Source organism: Xyrauchen texanus, chromosome 12 (genome assembly GCF_025860055.1).
Source record: "Xyrauchen texanus isolate HMW12.3.18 chromosome 12, RBS_HiC_50CHRs, whole genome shotgun sequence".
In the NCBI taxonomy this organism is placed as follows: domain Eukaryota; kingdom Metazoa; phylum Chordata; class Actinopteri; order Cypriniformes; family Catostomidae; genus Xyrauchen; species Xyrauchen texanus.
The window spans coordinates 20,221,791-20,246,665 of NC_068287.1; the positions used below are offsets into that span (position 1 = coordinate 20,221,791).

A 24,875-nucleotide genomic window follows, 5' to 3' on the forward strand; every position below is an offset into this window, starting at 1 on the left:
TGTCAAGTCAACTGAATTCCGCTTATTCCTGCGTGTTTATGTTCCGCATCTTCCAGCAGATGGCGCCGAAGCTCCAGTAGAGCCACAGCGATGTGCGTGGGCCAACACCCACAGCATTTGACTGTTTGTAATCCTAAACCCTGAAATAAATCTGCCAGCGAAACAGCTGTTTTAAATGTCGTTGAATAGCATTACTAATTCGTTATTTTGAATGAGTATTTGCATAATAACCAGACAGATAAATTCTGAATAATAATCGAACACTTTAAAAAACATACCATGCTAACGCAGTTGCAGTCACAATTTCACAGTTACTACATTTGTTACTACAGTAAAATTGTTTTAACTTGGTGATCGGATAGACCTTAGTCAAAGTAGCGCCATATTTAATTTCTGAAGGGAATGCAAACGAGGCTGTGAGGGATAAACTGCACTGTATATATCTGTATAAATGTCATAGGGGCCTATACTGTAGCTATGCAAGCTAATTTTCATAACTTGTGTTTTCTGGAGTACTGCATTTTTTGGAAATAAGTATTTTCAGTGTTTCGTCAGCTGAACGACCAACACCAATTTAAACAACAGGACTGATTCCTAATAACATTTTCTGAATAGAAAAGACAAGCATGAACATTCTTCAAAATGTATCTTCCATGTTCCACAGAATAAACTATGTCATACAGGTTTAGAAGACATGATAGTGAGTAAATTATGATATAATTGTAATTCTATGTGAACTATCCCCTTATTTAAAAAAGATACTATGCAAATAAAACCCCAAAGGCCCCTTTCTCTGTAAGGTTGACATACTAGCATTATTTTGATTTGGGGAATGATATCCTAGGTGGTTGTCATGTTATTAAAACACTGGACCAATACCTGACACTTAAAATCTTCTGTACATACAGGTGAAATGTGTGAGTTTGTCTGCAATTCTGCTGTTACTGATCATATTCCTGCTCATGTTACAGCATACTTTTAAACTAGACATTTAAGTATTTCAAGGTCGCAGGGTCTGAACTGATTATTGGATCCGGCCTAAACCTCTCACTGTCTGAGACTGACTATTTTAGACAAAATACAAATGTGCATTTAGTTGAAAGCACTTTTGTTTGGACAGTTTAATATATTTAAAATGGAACATTTCTCAGAACTGTCTATATAAACTTGAAATAAATTACACGTCTTCTGCAATAAAAATGTTTATCTGTATATGACAGTGAATATCCTTCAGATCACTCGCACAGAATAAAACAATGTAGAAATACAACTGTATAGCCTTTTAAACACTTCTGCTTTATCAACCAAGTCATATCAAAACCAAAAAAAATCAAAATAAAAAATCAAACTTATTGCAGGCAGTTTGATGGAAATGAATAAGTTTTAGTAGCATAAAAAAGAAGACAGGGAAATGAAATGAGGAAAAGCCTTGAGCTTTGAAAGCTTGAGGAAAATGCTTTGATTATTTATTGAAGGGTTAAGGACATTAGGCTGCTAGATAGTAAAAGCTTATATTTAACAAACAGCTAATAATGTCTGCATGCTCAAAGTGCTTAAAAACACTTTAGGCATTTAGATACTCCTCCGTCCATACAGCCAATATCATTAATTCAACGGTAATTAAAAAAAAAAAAAAAAAAAAACTCAATCAACAATCCTTTTGCAAAAGTGTGGCTCTGGTCCCTTAGTATATGAAACACTCCACACATTAGCCTCAAAGTCCAATAATAAATTGACATCAGATTATGTTGTCAGAGTAAACACTTATCATTCATGATTTTTGCTTTCACCTAAATCAACTGCACTCATCTCAATGTAGACTACCATAAAATATTGCATTAGACAACAATAAGTGGTTTTACTCAGTTTTACAAAGAGGAATACCTTGTAATTACATCCCAGTGTAATGAGATAATAAGTCTACAAATGGAAAACATCTGAAAATTGAAATATTAAAAACTTCAAAAAACATCCAGATGATTGTTTTTCTAAGACCTCTCAAGAACATGCAATGGAGTTTCCCTCTCCATCTTTTGAGGAAATTCAGAAATTTAGTAAAATAGTAAATTACCACAGCACAAAAGCTGCATTAACTATTTTAAATCTGAAAATGTTGTAATACATTGATGACATTGGATATGCAGTTGAGTGAGATATATTATTATAAATAAGTGCAGGATTCACAGGTATATCTTAACCTGTGCTTTTCCAAAACAGTGGCTTAGTTTAACTACATAAATCACATCCTCTTAAAAATTCAAAAACCAAAACGTTCCTTTGTGTTTCTTTTATAACACTTTTCTGAGGGCACAAACCTAGAGGTGCCATTTCAAAGCTGAATAGATCAAAAAGCATGTTCTGATATGAACTCCCTTAGTCTTCTCCTTTGACAGTTATAAAGTTTAAACATCAGGAGAAACAGAACAAGGTCACATTTACATTTGAATTACTCTGTCCTTCACATGCAACTTGTGCCACAGCCAAGGGCCACAAAATGTTAAAATATGTTAAAATGTTGCTGTTAAATTAGGTTATAATGTAGAGTGTAGTAAAACCTTAATATACATTTTGAGATGAACCTGAGTATGGTAAAGTGGTGTGTATGTGAGATGCTTGTTACTGGCTATGTTTGTGTTAAAAAAGTGATTAAACTAACTGGGTAAACTTACAGAAACATTTATAGTGTATTGCACTCAGGCTACAGATGATTTGTAGTTTGGTTCTCATTGGATCTATATATGACACACCCCGCCTCCCAATAGAAAAATAAAAATCATCTCAATATCAGTAGGCCTAAACAGACTATAATTGATCCCACAGCTATTTGATAAAAAAAAAAAGTACATTCACAAGAAGACAATAGAGGACAATTCAACTTGAAATTCAAATTGATATGTGCAAAAACAGTATAGATCTATATAAAAAATATGTGCATATGAATAGAGCTTGTTTCTTCACTAATACAATATGTTCTCTATTTACACATTATGAGTCAATAAAGTACATAACATGTACAGTTCTTATTAGTCTTTATAAGCTGTATACTCTGTCTGTACAGAAAACATTAGCAATGCTCATGACAAAGAGAGGAAAGACTGACAAATATCATACAGATGATACATAACACCACACATCCTGAACTCAAATCAATGTGATTGAGCACTGGGACTAAAATAAGAACCAGAGTTCCATTTGGAAACCTGAAATTGCATATCCCATGTTCAAAACCTTGCCCGATCACAATCAAATCAAAAGCTGTCCCCACTAGGATCGGTTGCCATTACTGGCTGGCTTTCATGATGATATTACGTTTGAAAAAGAAATAAAGAAATAAACTTTGGCTACAGAAAGAGGTTGATGTCCCCTGTTCAACTAGTTGCCACACCTTTGAGTGTAGACTGTAACATTTGGATAAAGCCACCCACATTTCTCATTTGATGTCTCTTATTGGGCTGTCCTGTTTACTGAGCTGAAGTCAGCGGATTCTTCAAATCTGCTATCGAAGGGGGGCGGCTGTGTGGTCTCGCACAGAATGCCTGACAGACTGTTCATTGGAGTGGGGTGCGGCAGAGATAAATACTCGGCACAGTGATGACGCTCTACTTTGATAAGCGGCTGGGTGGACAGCTGGTTCTCTGGCAAATCCATAGAGTCCTGCTGCAGGGCTAGGTCATAGGACGGTGTCCTCCTCCGCAGTAACATGCTGCTCTCTGACAGCTTTTTCATGGATGCAAGAGAGGCACGAGCCTCCGTTTCAAACGGGGGCTCTATGGAGATACAGGGAGGGCTCATCTTTTTCTTCCTGGGAATGTGCAATGACTTCCCACGCACTGGAGGATGCCTCTTTTCACCGAGTTCTTGACAAAACTCATTATCTAGCTCATTATCTACTGAAGGGCAAATCTCAATCGAGTGTCTGCGATGGTCATCAGTACCATAGGGTTTTTCCAGAAAACCCTCAGTGTCCACACTGAAGCACTTCTTAGGGTCTTTATCTTTGAAATCGCCTAAGTTGGCAGCACTGCTGCAATTCTTCACTGGGATTGGAAGTAGTGTCCCTGAGGTGGCGTAAGGAGACAGGGAGTGACTCCGTGCTTCTGGATGGACCCCTGCCCACAGCCTCGCTGTACTGTTGATGTGGCAAACCTCCTCATCCGTCGGATCAGCTGAGTCGAACATAGAGCCACTGGGGCTAGTGCTTCTGCTGCTGCTGGCCTGGCTTGGAGGTCGAGAGGGGATATTGTGCTGACTGTGGGGGTGCTGGAAGGTGCGGGTGCTGTGTCCACATGGGGGCAGCAGTGGTGACCCCTGGGGGCTCATAGGGCCAGAGATCCATGGAACAGGCAGCTTCAAGCTTATCCCTGCTTGTCTATCAAGATTGTCTTTGGAGTCGAAACTTTGCGCATCAACGGAGTCATTTTTTATTGCCTCCTGAAAGAATAAAAATTTAATAATGTGTGGCCTACAAGTCATTAAAGCACCTACATTTCAAAGCAAATTCCTTAATAAGGAGATGATGAGTGAGAGTATACCTGTCTGTGTAGAGCCCTGCCTATACTGTGGTTTGGAGAGGGCTTGGGAGGGGGAATCCTGGGGAGGCTGTTGTTGAACTGGAAATGGGGAGGAACACCAGGGACCTGGAGCAGGGAATGGCCCTCACATGGCTGGGAGTGAACCGATGTGATGGAGCCTACAGGAAAGGTTAATTTAGTGTTTAGACTATTTAGTGTTTACAGGTCTCTTAGACTTTGATCTGTCCTGACAGATGAATTCTCCTCAACTATGCTTGGATTCAGGGTAAACAGAGTGACACTATTATACAGTATAATCCACATTTGTCAAGACCATCAAAAAACTTTTTCTCAGTGTCAGTGCTGGAGTAGTTACTGCATTATAAGGCAGAATACACAAAGATATGTACTCCATGTAAGAAAAGAAATCTTTAGTACCTAATTCAAGGTACCCGTGACTGGGTTCCACCTCTTCAAGTGGATATGGAGCACTGGCCGGCCTCACAGGGCGAAACATGTAACTGTCATTGGGCAAAGAGTGCATCCTTGATACTGACATTTTCTCCTGTGTTCTTTGCATCTTCTCATCCTGTGAAAGAGAAATTAATTGCCTCATAAACACCTCACAAACCAATAAACACCTGGATCTAGCCAGGTTCATTCATTGGCAGGCTGCAGCTGACAAAGCAAATAGACTCCTTGTCAGAGCAGCCCAACATGGATAACAAATGTTCCTGGCCTACCCACAGAGGCACACTTCTCGCTTTCCACATCCCCTATTTTCTCTGTATTGAAACTCAGTAACCCAATAAAAATCACATGCAATTCTGTTCCCTGCAGCTTACTCAGGCTGCTTCTTATAAAGTTATGGATACACAATGATTGCTAAACTAAACAGAGAGACAAGTGGGAAAATGGTTGTTTCACAATGGCCTGTTTATTTGACATTTTATCATAAATGTATGTATTGAATAGTCTCAACATTATTATTATAATTTTTTTTTTAACTTTTTGCCTTTATTTACAGGAAGGTAGATTTTGAACTAGAAATTAGAATGAGAGAGGGATATTACCCAGGCCAGACTCGAAGTCCTGAGCAGGTGCACAGCCCACTGCGCCATAGCTATGACAAAAATTCATTCTAAAAAATATTACTTTTGAGTCATACAGACAAACTGGGGCTATTTACCTGTCCAGGTGAATCTGGGTGTGGTCCTACGTAAGTTGCCCTGCCTTCTGGCCCAGAACAGCTCCCTGCTGAGACTTTGCTGAGACGCCGAGCCATTTCCATCTCCATCTCAATCTCAGCATCCATTTCTGCATCTTCCTTAGCTTCCTTATTGCTCTCCTCCAAGTGTTTCATCAGTACAGCCACCACCACATTAACCAGCACAAACTGAGCCATCAGCACAAAGGTGACAAAGTAAATGGGGGAGACCAGTGGGAGGTAGCTGAGGCAGTGCTTATCCCCTGGAGTGCACTCCCTCAAAGTGTCCTGCACACAACAACACTTTAGTGACTGTAACCAAGGAGAATACAATTGCATCATCTATGAACACTCTTAATACAGTAAGTGCAATACAATTGCTATATTAGAAACTAGCTTTTTGTACCTTCATTATGCCATTCCAATTGTCCCCAGTTGACACTCTAAATAATGTTAGAAAAGCCATGCCAAAGTTTTCAAACGTGGCATGGCGACTTAATCCTTCACATAGGTTGTTGTCATTGCACTCTAGATGGAAATATTGGTAGACAAAATGGAGACAAACATCAATGTTAATCACATCCTAAACAGAAAATTTAAACTAGACTCCCAGAATGTGTTGCTAAAAATGGAAATAACTTGACAGAGTCCACTCTATTACCGTTAAAGGAGAAAACGAGCTGAGCAAACGATTCTCTGATACGTCTCACACAGTAATTAGTATCGATTCTAAAGTTGAAGACTAGTGAAAGTAATTAAGAGTGCTTTCCCTTTAAAAGAAAGCATAATACTGGCATGCCTATTCTAGAAACCACTCACAGGGATATAAGTAGCATAGAAATTTATTTTTAAGTCTCACAAAAAGCTGCTATTGCAGGAGCAAGCTCCAAAGATCAAAAGAGCTAATTTAGGTCTTTTTCCCATCATGACAGTACTTTAGTCTAAGGAGAGCTCTAAAACAGTCAGGGAAACATGCCCTTAGGAATCAAATTCGAAAACGAAAAAACGAAAACAGCAGCTAAGGTAGAGCAAAGCCGCTAAAACCGTGAAATGGATAGCTCGGAATGAACAGTGTGCAGGATTGCAGCACTGACCTAGTTTCCCAAAAAGCTCCACACCAAGTGCCGCATAAATGAAGAAGAGGAGCATAAACAGCAAGCCCAGATTTCCCACCTAAAGAGACGAAGCACATTATCACAGTATGTTATTAAACAATCAATCATGGAAAATGTTATACATATTTTCTCTCTAACTTTTCTTTGTCCTCCCCCATGTCTTCCACATTGCACACTACAATTCTGCAGTACATCTATACCCCTCTAAAAGAAAACCACACATATATATATATGTACAGTATACTGTATAATCATATACCTACAACACACAAATGTGTGTGTATATTGTATATACACTCACTGAGCACTTTATTAGGAACAATATGGTCCTAATAAGGGTCCAGATGTGGTCTTCTGCTTTTGTAGCCAATCCGCCTCATGATTTGACATGTTGTGCATTCTGAGATACTATTCTGCTCACTACAATTGTACAGAGTGGTTATCTGAGTTACCGTAGCCTTCTGTTACCGAACCAGTCTGGCCATTCTCCATTGACCTCTCTCATCAACAAGGCGTTTCCATCCGCAGAACTGCCACTCACTGGATGTTTTTTTTGTTCTTTATACCATTCTGAGTAAACTCTACAGACTGTTGTGTGTGAAAATCCCAGGAAATCAGCAGATATAGAAATAGTCAAACCACCCCGGCACCAAAAATCACGTTACATTCAAAATCATTGAGATCACATTTTTTCACCTTCTGATGGTTGATGCGAACATTAACTGAAGCTCCAGACCGTATCTGCATGATTTTATGCATTGCACAGCAGCCACACGATTGGCTAATTAGATAATCACATGAATAAGTAGGTGTACAGGTGTTCCAATTTATGTACTCAGTGAGTGTATGTGGTATATTATGTATTATATAGGCCAATATTTACACAACATTAGTTACCTGTGGTAAAGCTTGCATTACTGTGTCCAGCAGGGATCTCATGCCTGTAGCCATCTTTAAAAGCTTCAGTACTGTGGGTAAAAGCATAATGAGAATCCCTTATACCCACTTACTTCTAGATGGATTTAAAAATGATAGCACTAAAGTTGTGCAGAAAACATATCCAAGGATATCTGTGGATGTTTCTTTGACTTCAGGCACATTGAGCTTCTAGAAAGTAGTCTCATTAAAACATATTTTTAAACTCTCACCATTTTTGACAAACAAACAAAACAAAAACAAATTGTCAAACAATGTCCAGCATTTTATGAACATGCATCACAGGCAGGAGTGTAAAGTATTTGAGTAAAACTACTTAAGTATTATTTTTTGGGATTTGTACTTTGGGATTACTACTAGAAAACATTAAATGGAAAACTTGTACTTTTACTTAATTACATCTCCAAAGAAAAAATAGTACTTTTTACTCCTTATACTTTTTTTTAAAACTTAAAAGTACTCACTACATTTTGCAGATAATTTTCTTTCGTCTTACTGGACTGAAGCAGCCCTTTCACTTTAACCGGCAAACAACGGATGACAGACCAGAGGTCAGTCATTTCAACTGGAGTGTCACATGGCGGCTGTGTGGAGTTCCAACCATCTGCAGAGGCGTAATTTCGGATCTGTTGTTGAATTTTGGATACTTTGCAATATTGTGAAATAAAGTGTGACTAGATTGTATGTGACTGCCACGACTGAATGTGATGTAATAATTTCTTCAATTCTAAACTTTATTCTAAGCACCTTCTACAGATTGGACAATTAAAATAATAATTCACGTTGCAAAAAATATATACAAATGCTTTTGTAATTAAATGTGTACATGTCTTTAATTTCTACTCTTGCCTTCATATTTAATCATATATAGATCTATGAATTTCTACTCCCTATTTGCTGAATTATTGTTGTTGTTGTTAGGCAAATAATAATTATAATAATAACTATAATACCAATTATAATGGTTATTATAATAATGGAAAATAATGGAATCTGAGTAAATATTAATTGTGAATTTGATTGAATTCATCCATCTGCTAAAACAGCATGGTTTGGTAGCAAACCTTAGAAAAGAATGAAGAAGACCAACAACATTACTGCATTCTTCAAAGCTTGTTTTTTTTTTTTTTTTTCTCTGTCTGAAGGGGCTGGGTGCTCCGACATCGCAATTCGTGATCATGCAACAAACATTGTAAGACTGTGGCAACATAAATAAAATGTTGTGGTTCGTTACACGTCTTAGGGCAGTTCTGAAGTGAAATGTCCACTGAGTGGCACTAAAAGCAAGTGAAATGTCTCTCAAACAGATGAGGTTTTTTTAGGTTAGTGTTCTATTGAAGTTTAAATCAACAAAACCTACCTCCCCACCCTAAATCTAAACCTAACGTAGAAAAAGCAAATGTAACAACAACAACAAAAAAGAAAAAATCTGAAGCAACCACATCATTTTGTGGTGCTTCTATGACACTTGCTCTTCAAGACTCATACCTCAGTCCTTTAAATAACAAGGGCAATGCCCTACCAGTTTAGTTATTGTGCAATTTGTTCACACTTGAAGAAGCTTGGAAATGTAGTTGGTTATATAATGCAAACATTAAAATGAGTCATGCACTATAGTAAAAGTTTTTATATGTCATAAAATAGCAATGTGTGAGGATCAGGGTGAAAGGTAAGTGTTTCTGAACTGATAATCTGCTGTTTTACTCACGATTTGTGTAAAAGTGAATTAAAGTAATTGTTGTTGTAGCGCCTCTAGTGTTAATTTCACCAGGAAATTGCAGTGTTACTTACAACAGGCCCCATAAAAAATTATTTAGCAAAAATGTAGTTATTGTTACATGATTCTTTGACCAGGTTGTGAATACCACTGGTGGAGAAATATGACAGCTGTCGGATACAGTAACAAACCAATCAATTTAATGAATCATCCTCCTCTCTCACACAATTGCCTCTCTTGATTTCATTCTAGCTTGGAAAAAATGTACTTTTTATTTTTCACTTAAGTATGTTTTCGGCTATATAAATGAACTTTTACTTGAGTACAATTTTCACTCAGTATCCATACTTTCACTTAAGTATAATTTCTGAGTACTTTTTACAACCCTGATCACAGGAGAATTTTTTCATTTGTGCCATTAATTTCTGAATGTTATTAAAAATTGCCACCACAGTATCATGTCCACGACATTTCAAATTCTGTTTTTTGTTTAAAACAATGCTGTGGAGGTAATTACAGTGATAGAAATTATATTTTCAAATGGCTGCCTTACTACGGCTAATTACATAGTGTCACGATCCCCTGTTGTCTGCCCCGTGTTTCACTTGTTAATTTGTCATGCACTACAATTCCCACAATTCCCAGCCTCCCTCACTGCCTGCACTCATCATTGTTCTCACCTGTGTCTCGTTTAGTCATTATTGATGTTTGTGCATGTGATGGTAGTCTGTGTGTTTATATCCTGCCCGTTTTCTCCGTTGATGATTTCTCGTGTTTGTGTTGTGTTTTCCCCTCGTGATTGTTTTGTTTGTTCCTGGTTTTGTTTTATTTTAGTTATCCTGTTCACCCTTTTGTTCATATCATTAAAAGAACTGCAAGTAGATCCTCACTCCTCGTCTGCCTCCTTCTGCTAAACCGTAACAGAGTGAAACACAGGGCAGACAACAGGGGATCATGACACATAGCTAACATTTAATGTATCTTAAATACACACAATAAATAATATTGTTACACTTTTTGCATAATTTGGCAAAATTACAGCTTGATTAGAAATGACGGACAATAAAAATATTCTGCTCACAAGGGATTTCTTCAAACATCACTTGTCATATTTTATTTCAAGCATGCTCTTCCCTGAAACTTTTATCGACTGATGGTACACTAACATTTTTATAAATACTTTACTATGGGCAAATGTTTTTGGTGGAAATTATGCCACAATGGGGGGACTTGATATTGAAATGGTTTATGTTTATTTCACTCATTTAGAATACCATAGTTTTAAACTAATAATTTGTATTTTTAAAAGATAAAAAATCTGGTACTGGGACAAGGCTAAAATAGTCAAATCTGTACATAAAAGGCATTTGAAAAGTACCAAAAATAAATGATTAAAGCCTGGTAAATTAAAAACAAGAAAATGTATAATTTATTGTTTATTAACCTATCAGACAAAAGTTTATATCAGTTAGTTTTAATGAAAATCAACCCCTGGGACATGAAATTGCCAGAAGTCAAAGAAACACCCTTGTAAACAAAGTAATAGTTCATGAAATGAAAATTCTGACATAATTTATTCAGCCTCCTGTTGTTCCAAACCCCTACAACTTTCATCTGTGGAACACAAAAGGAGATGTTAGGCACTATGTTAGTCTTAGTCAATATTCACTATAATTGTATGGAAAAAGACTAACTGAAAGTGAATGGTGACTGAGGCTAATATTCTGCCTAACATCTCCCTCTGTGTTCCATGGAAGAAAGTCATAGAGGTTTGGAACAACATGAGGCAGAATCGAGTAAATAATGGCAAAATTGTCATTATTTTAGTTAACTTTCCCTTTAATAGTATGAGATTCTAAAAAACTGTGTTGATTCATGCAGCTGCAAAACTGCCGTACCTCTGGCTATCCTCAACACTCTCATAATACGGATGATGGTTGGGTTGATTGGCAGCGCTGCATTCATCTTGATCTCCTCCAGCGTGATGCCCATGATAGAGAGCAGAACTATGGCTAGATCCAGCTGGTTCCATCTGCCGGCATATTACAAAGTTGTACAATTAAACACAACACCCCACACTGAACGTTGTTTAGTTACTCGCTGTCTGAACATTAGGCAAGCTGAGCACACAAACTGTACATAGATCCATGAGCATATTGCAAATACAACAGCATACGGTTCATTGCACCTGAACATGTGCTAATGTGGGATTAATGATAAAAAGGGGGATCATGACTCCTCTTAATTTAGCATGTTTCATTAAACTGAAACAAATGATTCATCCAATTACATTTGCATCACATAACATCAGATGGCACATATTAAAACATGACTTAATCACACTGTCATGCTGCATTATAAAGGTGTTTTACACTGTTTTAGAGAGTTACCCAGTGATAATAGACATGCAAGTCAATTTTAGTGTTCAAATGTTTGTGGTGTGTGTGGGTGTTGTGTTCGTTTCTATTATACAGTGTTTTGCAAAATGCCAAAAGAACAAAATAGTATGAAATTTAAAGTACAGGTCATTTAGATTTACATAATCCACCTTTTCATCTCTGTAATATTCTATCCCTCTCATGCCCTGTTTTTTTACTCCTTAAGTACACACATTATTGAAGCACACCCTTCATCTATAACTACTGTATGCGTTACGTCTTTGTCTGCTTTTTTAGTTGGAAAAAAGCCAATAATCAGTGCAGACCAGATCTGACTGAAGATAAAAATATATTTTAATGGGATGAATGGCACAAAGAGGCTGAAGTATTATATACATTTTATCAGATTAATCTGGCACTTGGATTCATTGCAAATACTGCATGACTAAAGATATCTAAGAGAACAAGTATTAGGATTAGAATAAACTGTTTTAGTTAAGAATATATTGGTAATGATATATAGCCTTTAGAATGCCATCTGAAGTGTCTATGCACCCAGCTGTTTGCTTGTTGAAGAGAATACAGCTTTAAACCATAATTGATTTGCCAAATATTATAATATATCATATTTGTAGCATATCAGTTCACCATTACGTTCATTAATTTAATCTGTTTATAGGCCTTATTTAGAGAAGTGCCACATTTTAATTTCTGTATGTAGAAATATGTATAAATGTCCTAGATAACATTTCATTTTAAAACTCTTGGCTTCTAGAGTATTTGTTAACTGAAAATATTTGGAAAGATGTTTTTTCAATGTTTTGTCAGCTGAATGATCAACACCAATTTAAACAACAGTACAACCAATTAAAGTGACTATAATTCTATCTCTTACAGCCTCGTTTTCATTCTCAACAAAAGTTAAATATTATGCAAAAGTTAAATATGACGCAAAAGATAAATAAGGTACATTCACATTAGACATTCTATAGACCTGCAACAATACCTGTCTTTGAAGAATCTCCGTAAGCCAAAAGCCACAAGTTTGAGCAAAGCCTCAATAATGAAGATGATGGTAAAGACATAGTTACAATATTTCAGCGACTCTTCAAGGTACTGTTGGAGACAGAAGTAAGGATTTTGGCACAAAATATATAATTTAATAAAGTACAACAGGGCTATTTAACTCCATTCCAGGAGGGCCACCAGTTACTGGGCTCTAGCACTCCCTGCATGCACCCTGTATGTGTGTGTGTGAAAGAGAGAGAGACACAGACATACAGCATGCAGAGAGAGACAGAGAATCCACGAATATGATGTGCTATATTTCATTGCATTTCTTGTTGTGCACTTCATCGAAAGTATCGAAAAAGAGGATGTCCATGAAAAGAGGATGCATGGTCATCATAGGTGTTACGATGAGTAGGTAAAGGCAGACGAGGGTGAGGATCTAAATGCAGTTGGTTTTTTATTGAACGTGAAAACAGACAAAACAGGAACAAACGAAACATCCACGATGGGAAAATAAAAATAAAAGCACAAAAACATCAAGGGACCACGAACGGGGAGAACAGGTTGAACAGGGCAAAGAACAAACATCCATACACATCAACAGTCGACAGGGGAATGAAGAAACAACAGGGTTTAAATACACAGGAGACATGATGATGACAAAACGAGACACAGGTGAGAACAATGATGCAAAGATGGCAGTGATGAGATCAGGGAATTGTGGGAAGTGTAGTTTTTAGACAGACAAGTGAAACACGGGGCAGACAACAAGGAAAACGTGACATGGAATGTGATCAGTGACGAGTGAAACAGAAAACACGGGGCAGACAACAAGGGAATCGTGACAATAGGTTCCATTTAAAAACATTCCTATTTATGGCATTATTTCTGCCGCCTTCTCAACAACTCTGTCTCTACCTCATTCATATACACTCACTGTCACGGTATTTAAATTCTATGTCTCTTCCTTGTCTCGTGCCTTGTTCATATTGTGTGTGCGTGTGCGTGAATGTGTGGGCGTGTTGCTTGTTACCGTGATTAGCGCTCTGCCGCAATCACTCCTCTTACCAGCTGTTACTCATTCCCATTCCCTTTAAATTCTCACCACTCTCTCATCTCCTTGTCAGATCGTTGTTTGTGATGTCCAGTGTTGTTCTCCACTCTGAAGTTCCAGTCCAGTTCTCTCGTTGTTCCTGTTTCATGTTCTGTTGCTGTTTCCCGGATTCGTCGTGTCCGTTCTACACTTCTCATCACTCTTCTCACCACGATCATCTGACCATTGGAGACTCTGCGCCACTAGACCATTACCCGGACTTTTCCCAATCTTCACATTTTGCTGTTAATAAACCAACTGTCACTTGCAACTTGCTTCCTAGTTTCATTCCGTTACAGAAGGATCTGACCACAAGATGGAAGCAGCGAGTAACAGTTCAGACAGCCTAGAAGAATTCCTGATGAACAGCAGATTTCGTATGGAGAACCAAGAGAAGAATCTCAATGACACGGCTCAGCTGTCCAGGCTCTAGTGGCGCAGGTGTCCGGACTCACCCAGCAAATTCAACTTCTGCGAGCTCCCACTGCGCCACCCGCACCGCTGATTCCTCAACCACCACCAGCGGCCCCCTCCCAGTCGGAGCCCCACCTACCGGTTCCAGAGTTATATTCAGGTGAACCTAATTTTTGCCGAGCTTTTCTAACACGATGCTCAATGCATTTTTCCCTACAGCCCAGGACATTCTGTGATGAAAGAACCAAGGTCGCCTTTGTTCTGACGCTACTTTCTGGGAGAGCGGCTCTATGGGGAACGGCGGTGTGGGAGAATCAAGACGAATGCTGCGCCTCTTTTCAAACACTCTCCGCGGAGATGAAGTGAGTTTTTGACCGTGCTGTCTCCGGTAGAGAGGCAGCCAGAGTGCTGGCCGACTTGCGTCAGGAGAGAGATCTGTATCAGACTTTTCTATTGAGTTCCAGGCGCTAGCGGCGGAGAGCCAATGGAGCGAGGAGCGCAGTGGGACATGTTCCTGCATGGGCTGGCTGACCGCGTCCAGAAGGAGATATACGCCATGGATCTTCCCACCAAGCTCAACGACTTGATCGCCCTGGCGCTTAGAGTGGGCGCAAGGTTGTCCAGAGTGGAGCAGCGATGCGAACCAACCACCCATCGGGACGAGTTGGCGGCCAATGCTCTGGAGGCGGGGCGCGTTCAGCCCGTCTGTGATCCGAGCCCATGCAGGTGGGTCGAGCCCGGCTTTCCGGGAGGAGAGGGAAAGGCGGAGATCCCAGGGACTTTGCTTGTACTGTGGAGGAGCTGGACATTTTGCCTACAACTGTCCTTTAAAAGGATCCACCCGATAGTAAGTATGAGGCTACTATCGGGTGGGATCTCCGCCGAGAAGACCTCATCCACATCTACCCTCCTTCTGGTAAGTCTTCAATGGTCTAATCACCATCACGACTGCCGAGCACTGCTGGATTCTGGGGCCGAAGGAAATTTCATGGACTACACCTTTGCAATTAACCACCAAGTTCCCCTCAAGTCTCTCACTCACCGGATCGCTGTACATGCCCTCAATGGCCAGAAACTTCCCACCATTTCCCTAGCCACTGAAGACATCGCTCTCGTCACGTCTGGCAATCACACCGAGACCATCTCCTTCTACATACTGGACACTCTTGCCCCCATCGTCCTTGGTCATCCCTGGCTCACCCATCACAATCCAAGAGTGGACTGGCAGTCTAAGTCTGTGTCAGCGTGGAGCAATCAATGTCATAAGTCTTGTCTTGTTTCTGCCTGTCCGTCTGTTTTTGTCCCTGTTTTTCAGGAAGAGGCGGTGGATTTAGCTAACGTGCCCGCAGAGTACCTGGACCTGAAGGAGGTGTTCAGTAAGTCTCGGGCGGCTTCTCTCCCTCCACATCGTCCCTATGACTGTGCCATAGAGTTATTGCCAGGTACATCTCCGCCTAAAGGCAAGCTATATTCACTCTCGGTTCCAGAGAGGGAGGCTATGGAGAAATATATTTCTGATTCTCTAGCTAATGGATTCATCCGCCCTTCCTCTTCTCCAGCGGGGCGGATTCTTTTTGTGGGGAAGAAGGATGGATCTCTGCGACCTTGTATTGATTACGGGAGCTGAACAACATCACAGTAAAGAATACTTATCCTCTGCCGTTGATGTCTTCAGCTTTTGAGAGGTTGCAGAGAGCATCTATCTTCACGAAATTGGATTTACGTAATGCTTATCATTTGGTCCGCATCAGGGAGGGGATGAATGGAAAACCGCTTTTAACACCCCCAGGGGTCACTTTGAATACTTGGTCATGCCGTTCGGCCTGTCCAACTCCCCAGCGGTCTTCCAGGCACTTTCGTCAATGGCGTGCTGCGAGACATGGTTGATCAGTTCATATATGTTTACCTGGATGACATATTGATTTTTCTTCGTCTCTCCAGGAACATGTGCAGCACTTCCGGCTAGTGCTTCAGAGATTGCTAGAGAATGGGCTTTTTGTCAAGGCGAGAAATGCGTTTTCATGCACAGTCTGTTCCTTTCTTAGGGTACATCTTGTCGGTTGAGGGAATGCGCATGGATCCTGAGAAGATCAAGGCTGTGGTAGATTGGCCAAGTCCAGAGTCTCGTAAGGCCCTACTGAGGTTCCTGGGGTTCGCCAATTTCTACCGCCGTTTCGTTTGCAATTTCAGTCAACTAGCCGCACCTCTGACCGCCTTGACCTCCCCCAGAACAACGTTCAGGTGGTCAGAAGCAGCTGAGGCTGCGTTTGCCAAACTGAAAGGTTGCTTTGTTTCAGCCCCCATCCTGATAACCCCTGATCCATCACGTCAGTTCGTGGTAGAGGTCGATGCCTCAGAGGTGGGGGTAGGCGCAGTGTTATCCCAGCGTTCTCCTTCAGACGACAAGATACACCCTTGCGCGTTTCTTTCTCATCGCTTGTCCTCAGCCGAACGTAATTATGACATTGGTAACAGAGAGTTGTTGGCAGTCAAGTTAGCTTTGGAGGAATGAGCCACTGGTTGGAGGGTTCGGGGTACCTTTTATCGTCTGGACCGATCACAAGAACTTGGAATATATTCAGCACAGCTAAAAGATTAAACTCCAGGCAGGCTCGGTGGGCTCTTTTTTCGGTCGTTTTGATTTTACTCTCTCGTACTGCCGGGTTCCAAGAACATCAAACCCGATTCTTTATCTCGTATTTTTGATCACTCCGAGCGCCCGTCTACTCCGAGTGCATTTTACCAGAGGCGCTATTCATCTCTACACTCACATGGGAGATCGAGAAGGTCAAGACGGCCTTAGAAGGAGTAGCGCCCGGCTCGGTGCCCACCGAACCGTTTGTTTGTGCCGGAGGGTTACGGTCCAGCGTTATTCAGTGGGGACATTGTTCTAATGTGGCTTGTCATCCAGGAGTTAATCGAACTAGATTTTTAGTCAAGCAACGATTCTGGTGGCCTTTGATGGCTCGTGACGTTCACAGTTTTGTTTTGGCTTGCTCAGTCTGTGCCACTGGTAAGAGTTCCAATCGACCCCCAGATGGGTTACTTCAACCGCTGCTGGTGCCATTGAGACCCTGGTCCCATATCGCTCTAGATTTTATCACCGCCCTCCCACCCTCACAGGGACACATGGTAGTTTTAACCGTGGTGGACCGGTTCTCGAAGGCGGCCCACTTCATTCCCTTGCCCAAATTACCCTCTGCCAAGGAGACAGCGGTGATTGTCATTGACCACGTCTTTCGGCTACATGGCCTCCCGACAGATGTGGTCTCTGACAGAGGACCCCAATTTGTGTCAAAATTTTGGCGAGAATTTTGTAAATTACTGGGAGCGACTGTTAGTCTGTCCTCAGGGTTTCATCCCCAGAGCAATGGTCAATCTGAGCGAGCCAACCAGGATCTGGAGAGAACGTTACGATGTTTGGTATCCAAGAATCCTTCCTCATGGAGTCAACAACTGTCGTTTGTTGAGTACGCCCACAACACGTTACCAGTATCATCCACGGGCCTATCTCCGTTTGAGTGTAGTGTAGGTTACCAGCCACCTATTTTTCCTAGTCTGGAATCGAGTCGTGGTCCCCTCCGCTCACGCCTTAGTCCAGAGGTGTCACCGCACTTGGACTAGGGCCCATGAGACTCTACTCCAAGTGGGGTCACGCACCAAGGCCAAAGCTGATCGCCACCGGTCTAGGCCTCCCGTTATCGTCATTGGTCAAAAGTGTGGCTTTCTACTAAGAACATTCCTCTACGTTCCGTATCTAATAAACTTGCACCTAAATTCATTGGCCCGTTCAGCTGTCACCAAGATTGTTAGTCCGGTGGCAGTCCGCCTTAACCTTCCTCCAGCGTACAGGAGAATTCACCCCATATTTCATGTATCCAAAATAAAACCCGTCTTTTATTCCGCATTAACCCGCCGGTTCGGTTCCCCCGCCGCGACTTCGTAGATGGGGAACCTACTTATTCGGTCAACCGTATTCTGGACTCAAGACGGAGGGGACGCAGATTTCAGTACCTGGTGGACTGGGAAGGTTACGGTCCGGAGGAGAGAAGTTGGGTACCGGCCAGAGACATTCTGGATCACTCCCTTATCGATGACTACAATCGGCAGGTAAGTGAGCCTGGGAACGCCAGGAGGCGTTCCTAGGGGGAGGGGTACTGTCACGGTATTTAAATTCTATGTCTCTTCCTTGTCTCGTGCCTTGTTCATATTGTGTGTGCGTGTGCGTGAATGTGTGGGCGTGTTGCTTGTTACCGTGATTAGCGCTCTGCCGCAATCACTCCTCTTACCAGCTGTTACTCATTCCCATTCCCTTTAAATTCTCACCACTCTCTCATCTCCTTGTCAGATCGTTGTTTGTGATGTCCAGTGTTGTTCTCCACTCTGAAGTTCCAGTCCAGTTCTCTCGTTGTTCCTGTTTCATGTTCTGTTGCTGTTTCCCGGATTCGTCGTGTCCGTTCTACACTTCTCATCACTCTTCTCACCACGATCACCTGACCATTGGAGACTCTGCGCCACTAGACCATTACCCCGGACTTTTCCCAATCTTCACATTTTGCTGTTAATAAACCAACTGTCACTAGCAACTTGCTTCCTAGTTTCATTCCGTTACACTCACAGCGCGACATGAGGTATGTACCTCGTAAAGATGATTAATAAAACAATTTACAACAACAACAAGGAGCTTGGTTAAAAAAAAATGCATCTTTTTTATCTTCCAAATTTAGACAGTATTTGGAATGATCTGTCAATGTAAAAAAAAAAAAGGCAAGTGACAGAGAATTAGTTTAATGCAACCTCTGATTATTATATCTGGTTTGGCTCAAAATATTTCAGCATTGGCAGCTTTAGTGGGGGCTTATCATTGTAACATAAATGTTACAGTAGATTTAAGCCACCTGTAGTTGTTATAACACCCTATAACAGCGCATAATTATCCAGACCCTTACCTGCTCGCCATCACCTGTAACGTTAGTCTAGCTGATAACAACCAAACGGAAGTGTGGAGCATCCGAGATGAAGTCTCTGTGGCAAGTCCCAATGCCATTATTGCACGATAAAGTATTTGTTTCCTGTTATGACTGTTATCATTACAAGCATATATCTACGTTGAGCTATTTGAACAGGTTTGACACAGATTCGCACTAATGATGAGTGACTCTCAACTAGGGATGAGCAAAACGAATATAAGCTATAATATAAAATGAAATAAGCTCAATAACTATAACATATTATTGTACAAAACTATCAAAGTAGGAAAAGTACAAAATAAGAATGGCTCCAATACAGAGCGGCACAAAGCCGCATATGCGCATCCTAAATACAGAATAACGTGCTTCAACGTAACTAGAGTCCTTCAAGGCAATCAGGGTGAAGAGAAGTTGTGTCTCTTAATTTGAGAAATGTGCCTTCCATTAAAACCACCACCACTAAAAATATTAATGTTAATACTTGACACCACTAGTTGACTACTCAGCTGTTGCATGACTAGTCGATTATCCGACCACCCTGGAACACCCTGACTCTCAAGTTAGATTTAAGAGCAAGCATGTTTGATTGACAGACCGTGTGTGTACGCACATACAGTTTCTATAAATGTGCTCTCATGAAACATCAGCTATGCTCAGATATTCTTTGTTGTTTATTTCATACATTACATGCAGTTTATTTCCCACTCTAACTGTGCTGTGATTTAGCAATACGGAGAACTACCGTTGATAAAAACAAAATCCCTAGAGCATGACATCATAATTCTTTTGTTGTCCGAAATAATTTTGCATGCTCAAACCTTGTGTGACTGCAGCTTAAACTACAGGCAGGTGAGTAAGAGCAGAATTGGAACTAAATATGCAAGATAGAGGCCCTCCAGGAGCAGAGTTGAACTGCCATACAGTAATATAAAAAAAAGAATTAAAAGATGACCAAGTATACATTTTTTTCCCATCAGCCTCTCTTGCAACTGTAATGCTAGATCAAATACACAGCAAAAACATTATTTAGTTAAGACTCACCGAAGGCTGATTGTAATGCTCGATGGACATAGTGACCACATTAATGCCTATGATGCAGGTGATAAAAAGGTCCAGGTAGTGGCTGGTACACAGTGTGTGGATGTAAAGGCGGGCTGGAGAGTAGTCTGCATAGTACGGTCTCTGCTGGGCATCTGATGATACAGTCACACAGATAGACAGCATGGCAAGGGTCAGTACTGGGTAAACATGTACAAACCAATTCACTAATGCAGAGGCAAGAGGCACTGGGTATGAAGAGACAATTACTGCAGAGAGGACCAGGATGCTACCTTGATATTATTGTGAAATATACTTTGCTTTAAAGAGATCTGTTTACTGAAAGCCCTCTGTGCAGCACTTGTATCTTCATGAAATTAAAGCATGCTGCTTTGGGTGTACATGCCGTTGTAAAGATTGGCTGTGCTGGCAAACATTAAAGGATTTCTTTGTGTGGCACAGGGTAGGGGAGTTTTTCTCAAGGACAGCTTAAAGGTGACTGTACATTGATTAGTTGTATCGTTGGTGATATATTGGACATGACGGCAACCATACAGTTGACTTTAGTTTGAATCCATCTTTCTGAGTCTGCCATAAAAGCATTTACTGGTTTACTGGTAAACACCATATGCCAAGAGAGAAGCCTTTGAGATATTGAATACTTTATACATTTAAACATGCAAGTACAGCACAACCTATAAATCTAACAATTCTCCCTTGCATTCTTGGCCATTTTGATTGAATCTGTGGACTTTATGCATTTTCAGCACAGATTTTGAGTGAGAATCTGCAGTTATACCAGGTATATACTTTTTAATAAACCAATCAAAATGACTAATGCATATTAATGGATGTCAAAAAGAAGGGTGCAGTTTGTTGCATATTTTACGATTTCTATTAAACAAAAAAAGGAACACGAAGCTAAATATTTTTCTATTTTGAATCTGAACGTTCCAGGGTCAGTCCGGCCAAGTTTAACCACTGAAGGGCCATGGAACGAGGTTTGATGTTATTGATGTGTCACCATGTTTGATTTGAGGTTGATCAATGTTTTGAGTTGATCAATGTTTTGATTTGAGAGTGAATAACATCTTTATTTTTGGTCTTTGTATCATACAACGTATTTGTGTGCCTTCAGAAGACTTGGAATATGGTGCACAAGTCGCATGGACTACTTTTATGATAATTTTGTGTGCTTTTATAAGCCTTTAAATAAGTCACTACCAGTGGCGAATTCTCAGGGCCAGCAAAGCCTTCTATGCTGGCCTAACATGCCAAATAAATACATATTTTTCATACTTTCATTCTCAATCACCTTTTTGCCTATGTATTTTTAATCGCTTTCCACTCTTAATTAATCTACAAACAAATAGAGAAAAAAGTTTATCAAGTCATAATTTAATCCTTGATGCTTACAAGTGAAGTGAGACAGCTGTTTCACAAATCACGTGCCCGAAGCAGAGCTCAATATCCGAAGCAGTGGATGAGTTTGAGCTCCATCCCGTCAGGCCTGCAGAATTTTCACAGAATCCCTCAACAGTGCAAATGAATGAGCAACTAAAGACAGATTGTCAGATTCTTCAGCCATTCATATTGATTTATTTGTTCTTGGTGGGTGTGATCTTTAGGATATGTCCTGGTCGAGACCTTCTAGCTGGCCCTGAGTGACACAATCACGCTTTAAGTGATGCCATTTGAAAGCGAAGAGTGTGAGATCATCATCACTACCCCTATCGCCATTGAGAAAGAGATCCTTATGGATTTAAAAACACGAGATGTTCTGCATGACTGTGTGATTGCTTAATTTATTAAAAGGAGGACTGATTTTCACGACAAGTAAATTGGTAAGTGCTTTTTGCATTGTTATAGCAACATCAGGATTTTTCGAAATGTAAATTAGGCTGCTTGAGAATTTAGTGTCGGATCAAGTTTTGAAAAGTAGTGCTGCGTTCCATTCAACTCGGAATGTCGGATTATACAACTTCCTACTAGGAAAAGTGCATTGGAATGCATCTTGAATTCAGAATTACAACTTGTAGGCTCAACTTGTTCCTCTCCGGGAACCAGCACCTTATCGTGGTGGAGAGGTTTGTGTGCCCTTATGATCCTGAGGGCTGTGTTGTCTGGAGCCATGTGCTCCTGGTAGGGTCTCCCAAGGCAAAGTGGTCTCAGGTGAGGGGCCAGACTAAGAATGGTTCACAAAGACTCTATGGAAAAAAAGGAAAGAGGAGGAGTTACCCTGCCCGGAGGAAGCCCGGGGCCCTCGTCTGGAGCCAGGCCCAGATGGAGGCCTCGTCGGCGAGCGCCTGGTGGCCGGGCTTGTCACGGAGCCCGGCCGGGCACAGCCCGAAGAAGCTACGTGAAACCCCCCCTCTACATCCCTTGGGCCCACCACCCATTGGAGAAACCGCAGGAGTTGGGTGCGCTGCCATATGGGTGGCAGTGAAGGCCGTGGGCCTCGACGGACCAGACCCGGGCAGTAAAGGCTAGCTCTGGGGATGTGGAATGTCACCTCTCTGGGGGGGAAGGAGCCGGAACTGGTGAGGGAGGTGGAGCGTTACCAGTTGGATCTGGTGGGGCTTACATCGACGCACAGTTTTGGCTCTGGATCCGTACTCCTGGATAGGGGATGGACTCTAGTCTTCTCTGGAGTTTCCCAGGGTGTGAGGCGATGGGCGGGTGTGGGGATACTCACGAGCCCCCGGCTGAGCACCACTACGTTGGAGTTTACTCCGGTGGACGAGAGGGTCGCTTCCCTATGCCTACGGGTTGTGGGGGGAAAACTCTGACTGTTGTCTGTGCATATGCACTGAACAGCAGTTCAGAGTATTCAGCCTTCTTGGAGACCCTGAATGGAGTCCTGAATAGGGCCCCAGTAGGGGACACCATAGTGATGCTGAGTGACTTCAATGCACACGTGGGAAATGACAGAGACCCCTGGAAAGGCGTGATTGGGAGGAACGGCCTCCACGATCTGAACTCAAGTGGATGTTTGTAATTAGACTTCTGTGCTAGTCATGGACTATCTATAACAAACAACATGTTTGAACATAAGGATGCTCATAAGTGTACGTGGTACCAGAGCACCCTAGGCCGAAGGTCGATGATCGATTTTGTAATCATGTCATCGGATCTGAGGCCATATGTTTTGGACACTCGGGTGAAGAGAGGGGCAGAGCTGTCAACCAATCACCATCTGGTGGTGAGTTGGGTCAGGGGGTGGGGAAAGACTCTGGAAAGACCTGGGAAGCCCAAGCGAGTAGTGCGGGTGAACTGGGAACATTTGGAGGAGGTCCCTGTCCGCGAGACCTTCAACTCACACCTCCGGCAGAGCTTTTCAGGCATCCCTGCGGAGGTTGGGGACATTGAACCGGAGTGGGCAATGTTCAAAGCTTCCATTGCCGAAGCCGCGGTGGAGAGCTGCGGCCTCAAGGTTTTAGGTGCTGCAAGGAACACCGTGGTGGACACTGGTGGTCAGGGAAGCCGTCCGACTGAAGAAAGAGGCCTTTGTTGTCCCGGAGGTCTCCGGAGGCAGTTGCAAGGTACCAACAGGCCCGAAGGGCTGCGGCCTCGGCCGTGAGGGAGGAAAAGCAGTGGGTGTGGGAAAAGTTCGGAGAAGCCATGGAGAAGGACTTTCGGTCCACACCAAAGTGCTTCTGGAAAACTGTCCGCCACCTTAGGAGGGGGAAACGGGGAACCATCCAAGCTGTATACAGCAAAGATGGGATGCTGTTGACCTCAACCGAGGAGGTTATTGGGCAGTGGAAGGAACACTTTGAAGAACTCCTAAATCCCAACACGCCCTCTATGCTAGAGGCAGAGCCGGAGGCTGATGGGGGATCAGATTCTATTTCCCTGGGGGAGGTCACTGAGGTAGTCAAACAACTCCGCAGTGGCAAAGCCCCGGGGATTGATGAGATCCGACCAGAAATGCTGAAAGCTTTGGATGTGGAGGGGGTGTCATGGATGACACGCCTCTTCAACATTGTGTGGAAATCTGGGACAGTGCCTAAGGAGTGGCAGAACGGGGTGGTGGTTCCGCTCTTCAAAAAGGGGGATCAGAGAGTGTGTGCCAACTACAGGGGTATCACACTTCTCAGCCTCCCTGGTAAAGTTTACTCCAAGGTGCTGGAGAGGAGGGTTCGGCCGATTATCGAACCTTGGACTGAAGAGGAACAATGCGGTTTTCATCCTGGCCGTGGAACGACGGACCAGATCTTTACTCTCGCAAGGATCCTGGAGGGGGCCTGGGAGTATGCCCATCCGGTGTTTTGTGGATCTGCAGAAGGCGTATGACCGGGTCCCCCGGGAGAGACTGTGGGAGGTGCTGCGGGAGTACGGGGTGTGGGGGGTCCCTTCTTAGGGCGATCCAATCCCAGTACGTCCAAAGCGAGAGCTGTGTCCGGGTCCTCGGCATGAAGTTGAGTTCATTCCATGTGGGGGTTGGTCTCCGCCAAGGCTGCGCTTTGTCACAATCCTGTTTGT

The 24,875-nt window shown here is 42.0% G+C and overlaps 1 protein-coding gene across 2 annotated transcripts in view; it reads right to left on the reverse strand.

Moving 5' to 3' along the window:
* Positions 1-1,210: 1,210 nt before the first annotated feature.
* LOC127652669 (voltage-dependent T-type calcium channel subunit alpha-1H-like) overlaps positions 1,211-24,875 on the reverse strand; it is a 94,498-nt gene continuing 70,833 nt past the window's right edge. For both annotated transcript variants that reach the window (XM_052138958.1, XM_052138957.1), the window contains exons 24-33: positions 20,394-20,545; positions 12,871-12,980; positions 11,385-11,518; positions 7,731-7,801; positions 6,813-6,891; positions 6,125-6,246; positions 5,701-6,006; positions 4,950-5,100; positions 4,533-4,690; positions 1,211-4,431 (exon numbers count right to left, since the gene is read on the reverse strand). In XM_052138958.1, the coding sequence (XP_051994918.1) occupies positions 3,445-4,431; positions 4,533-4,690; positions 4,950-5,100; positions 5,701-6,006; positions 6,125-6,246; positions 6,813-6,891; positions 7,731-7,801; positions 11,385-11,518; positions 12,871-12,980; positions 20,394-20,545 (2,270 nt within the window). In that variant the 3' untranslated portion in view covers positions 1,211-3,444. The remainder of the gene's footprint in view (positions 4,432-4,532; positions 4,691-4,949; positions 5,101-5,700; positions 6,007-6,124; positions 6,247-6,812; positions 6,892-7,730; positions 7,802-11,384; positions 11,519-12,870; positions 12,981-20,393; positions 20,546-24,875) is intronic.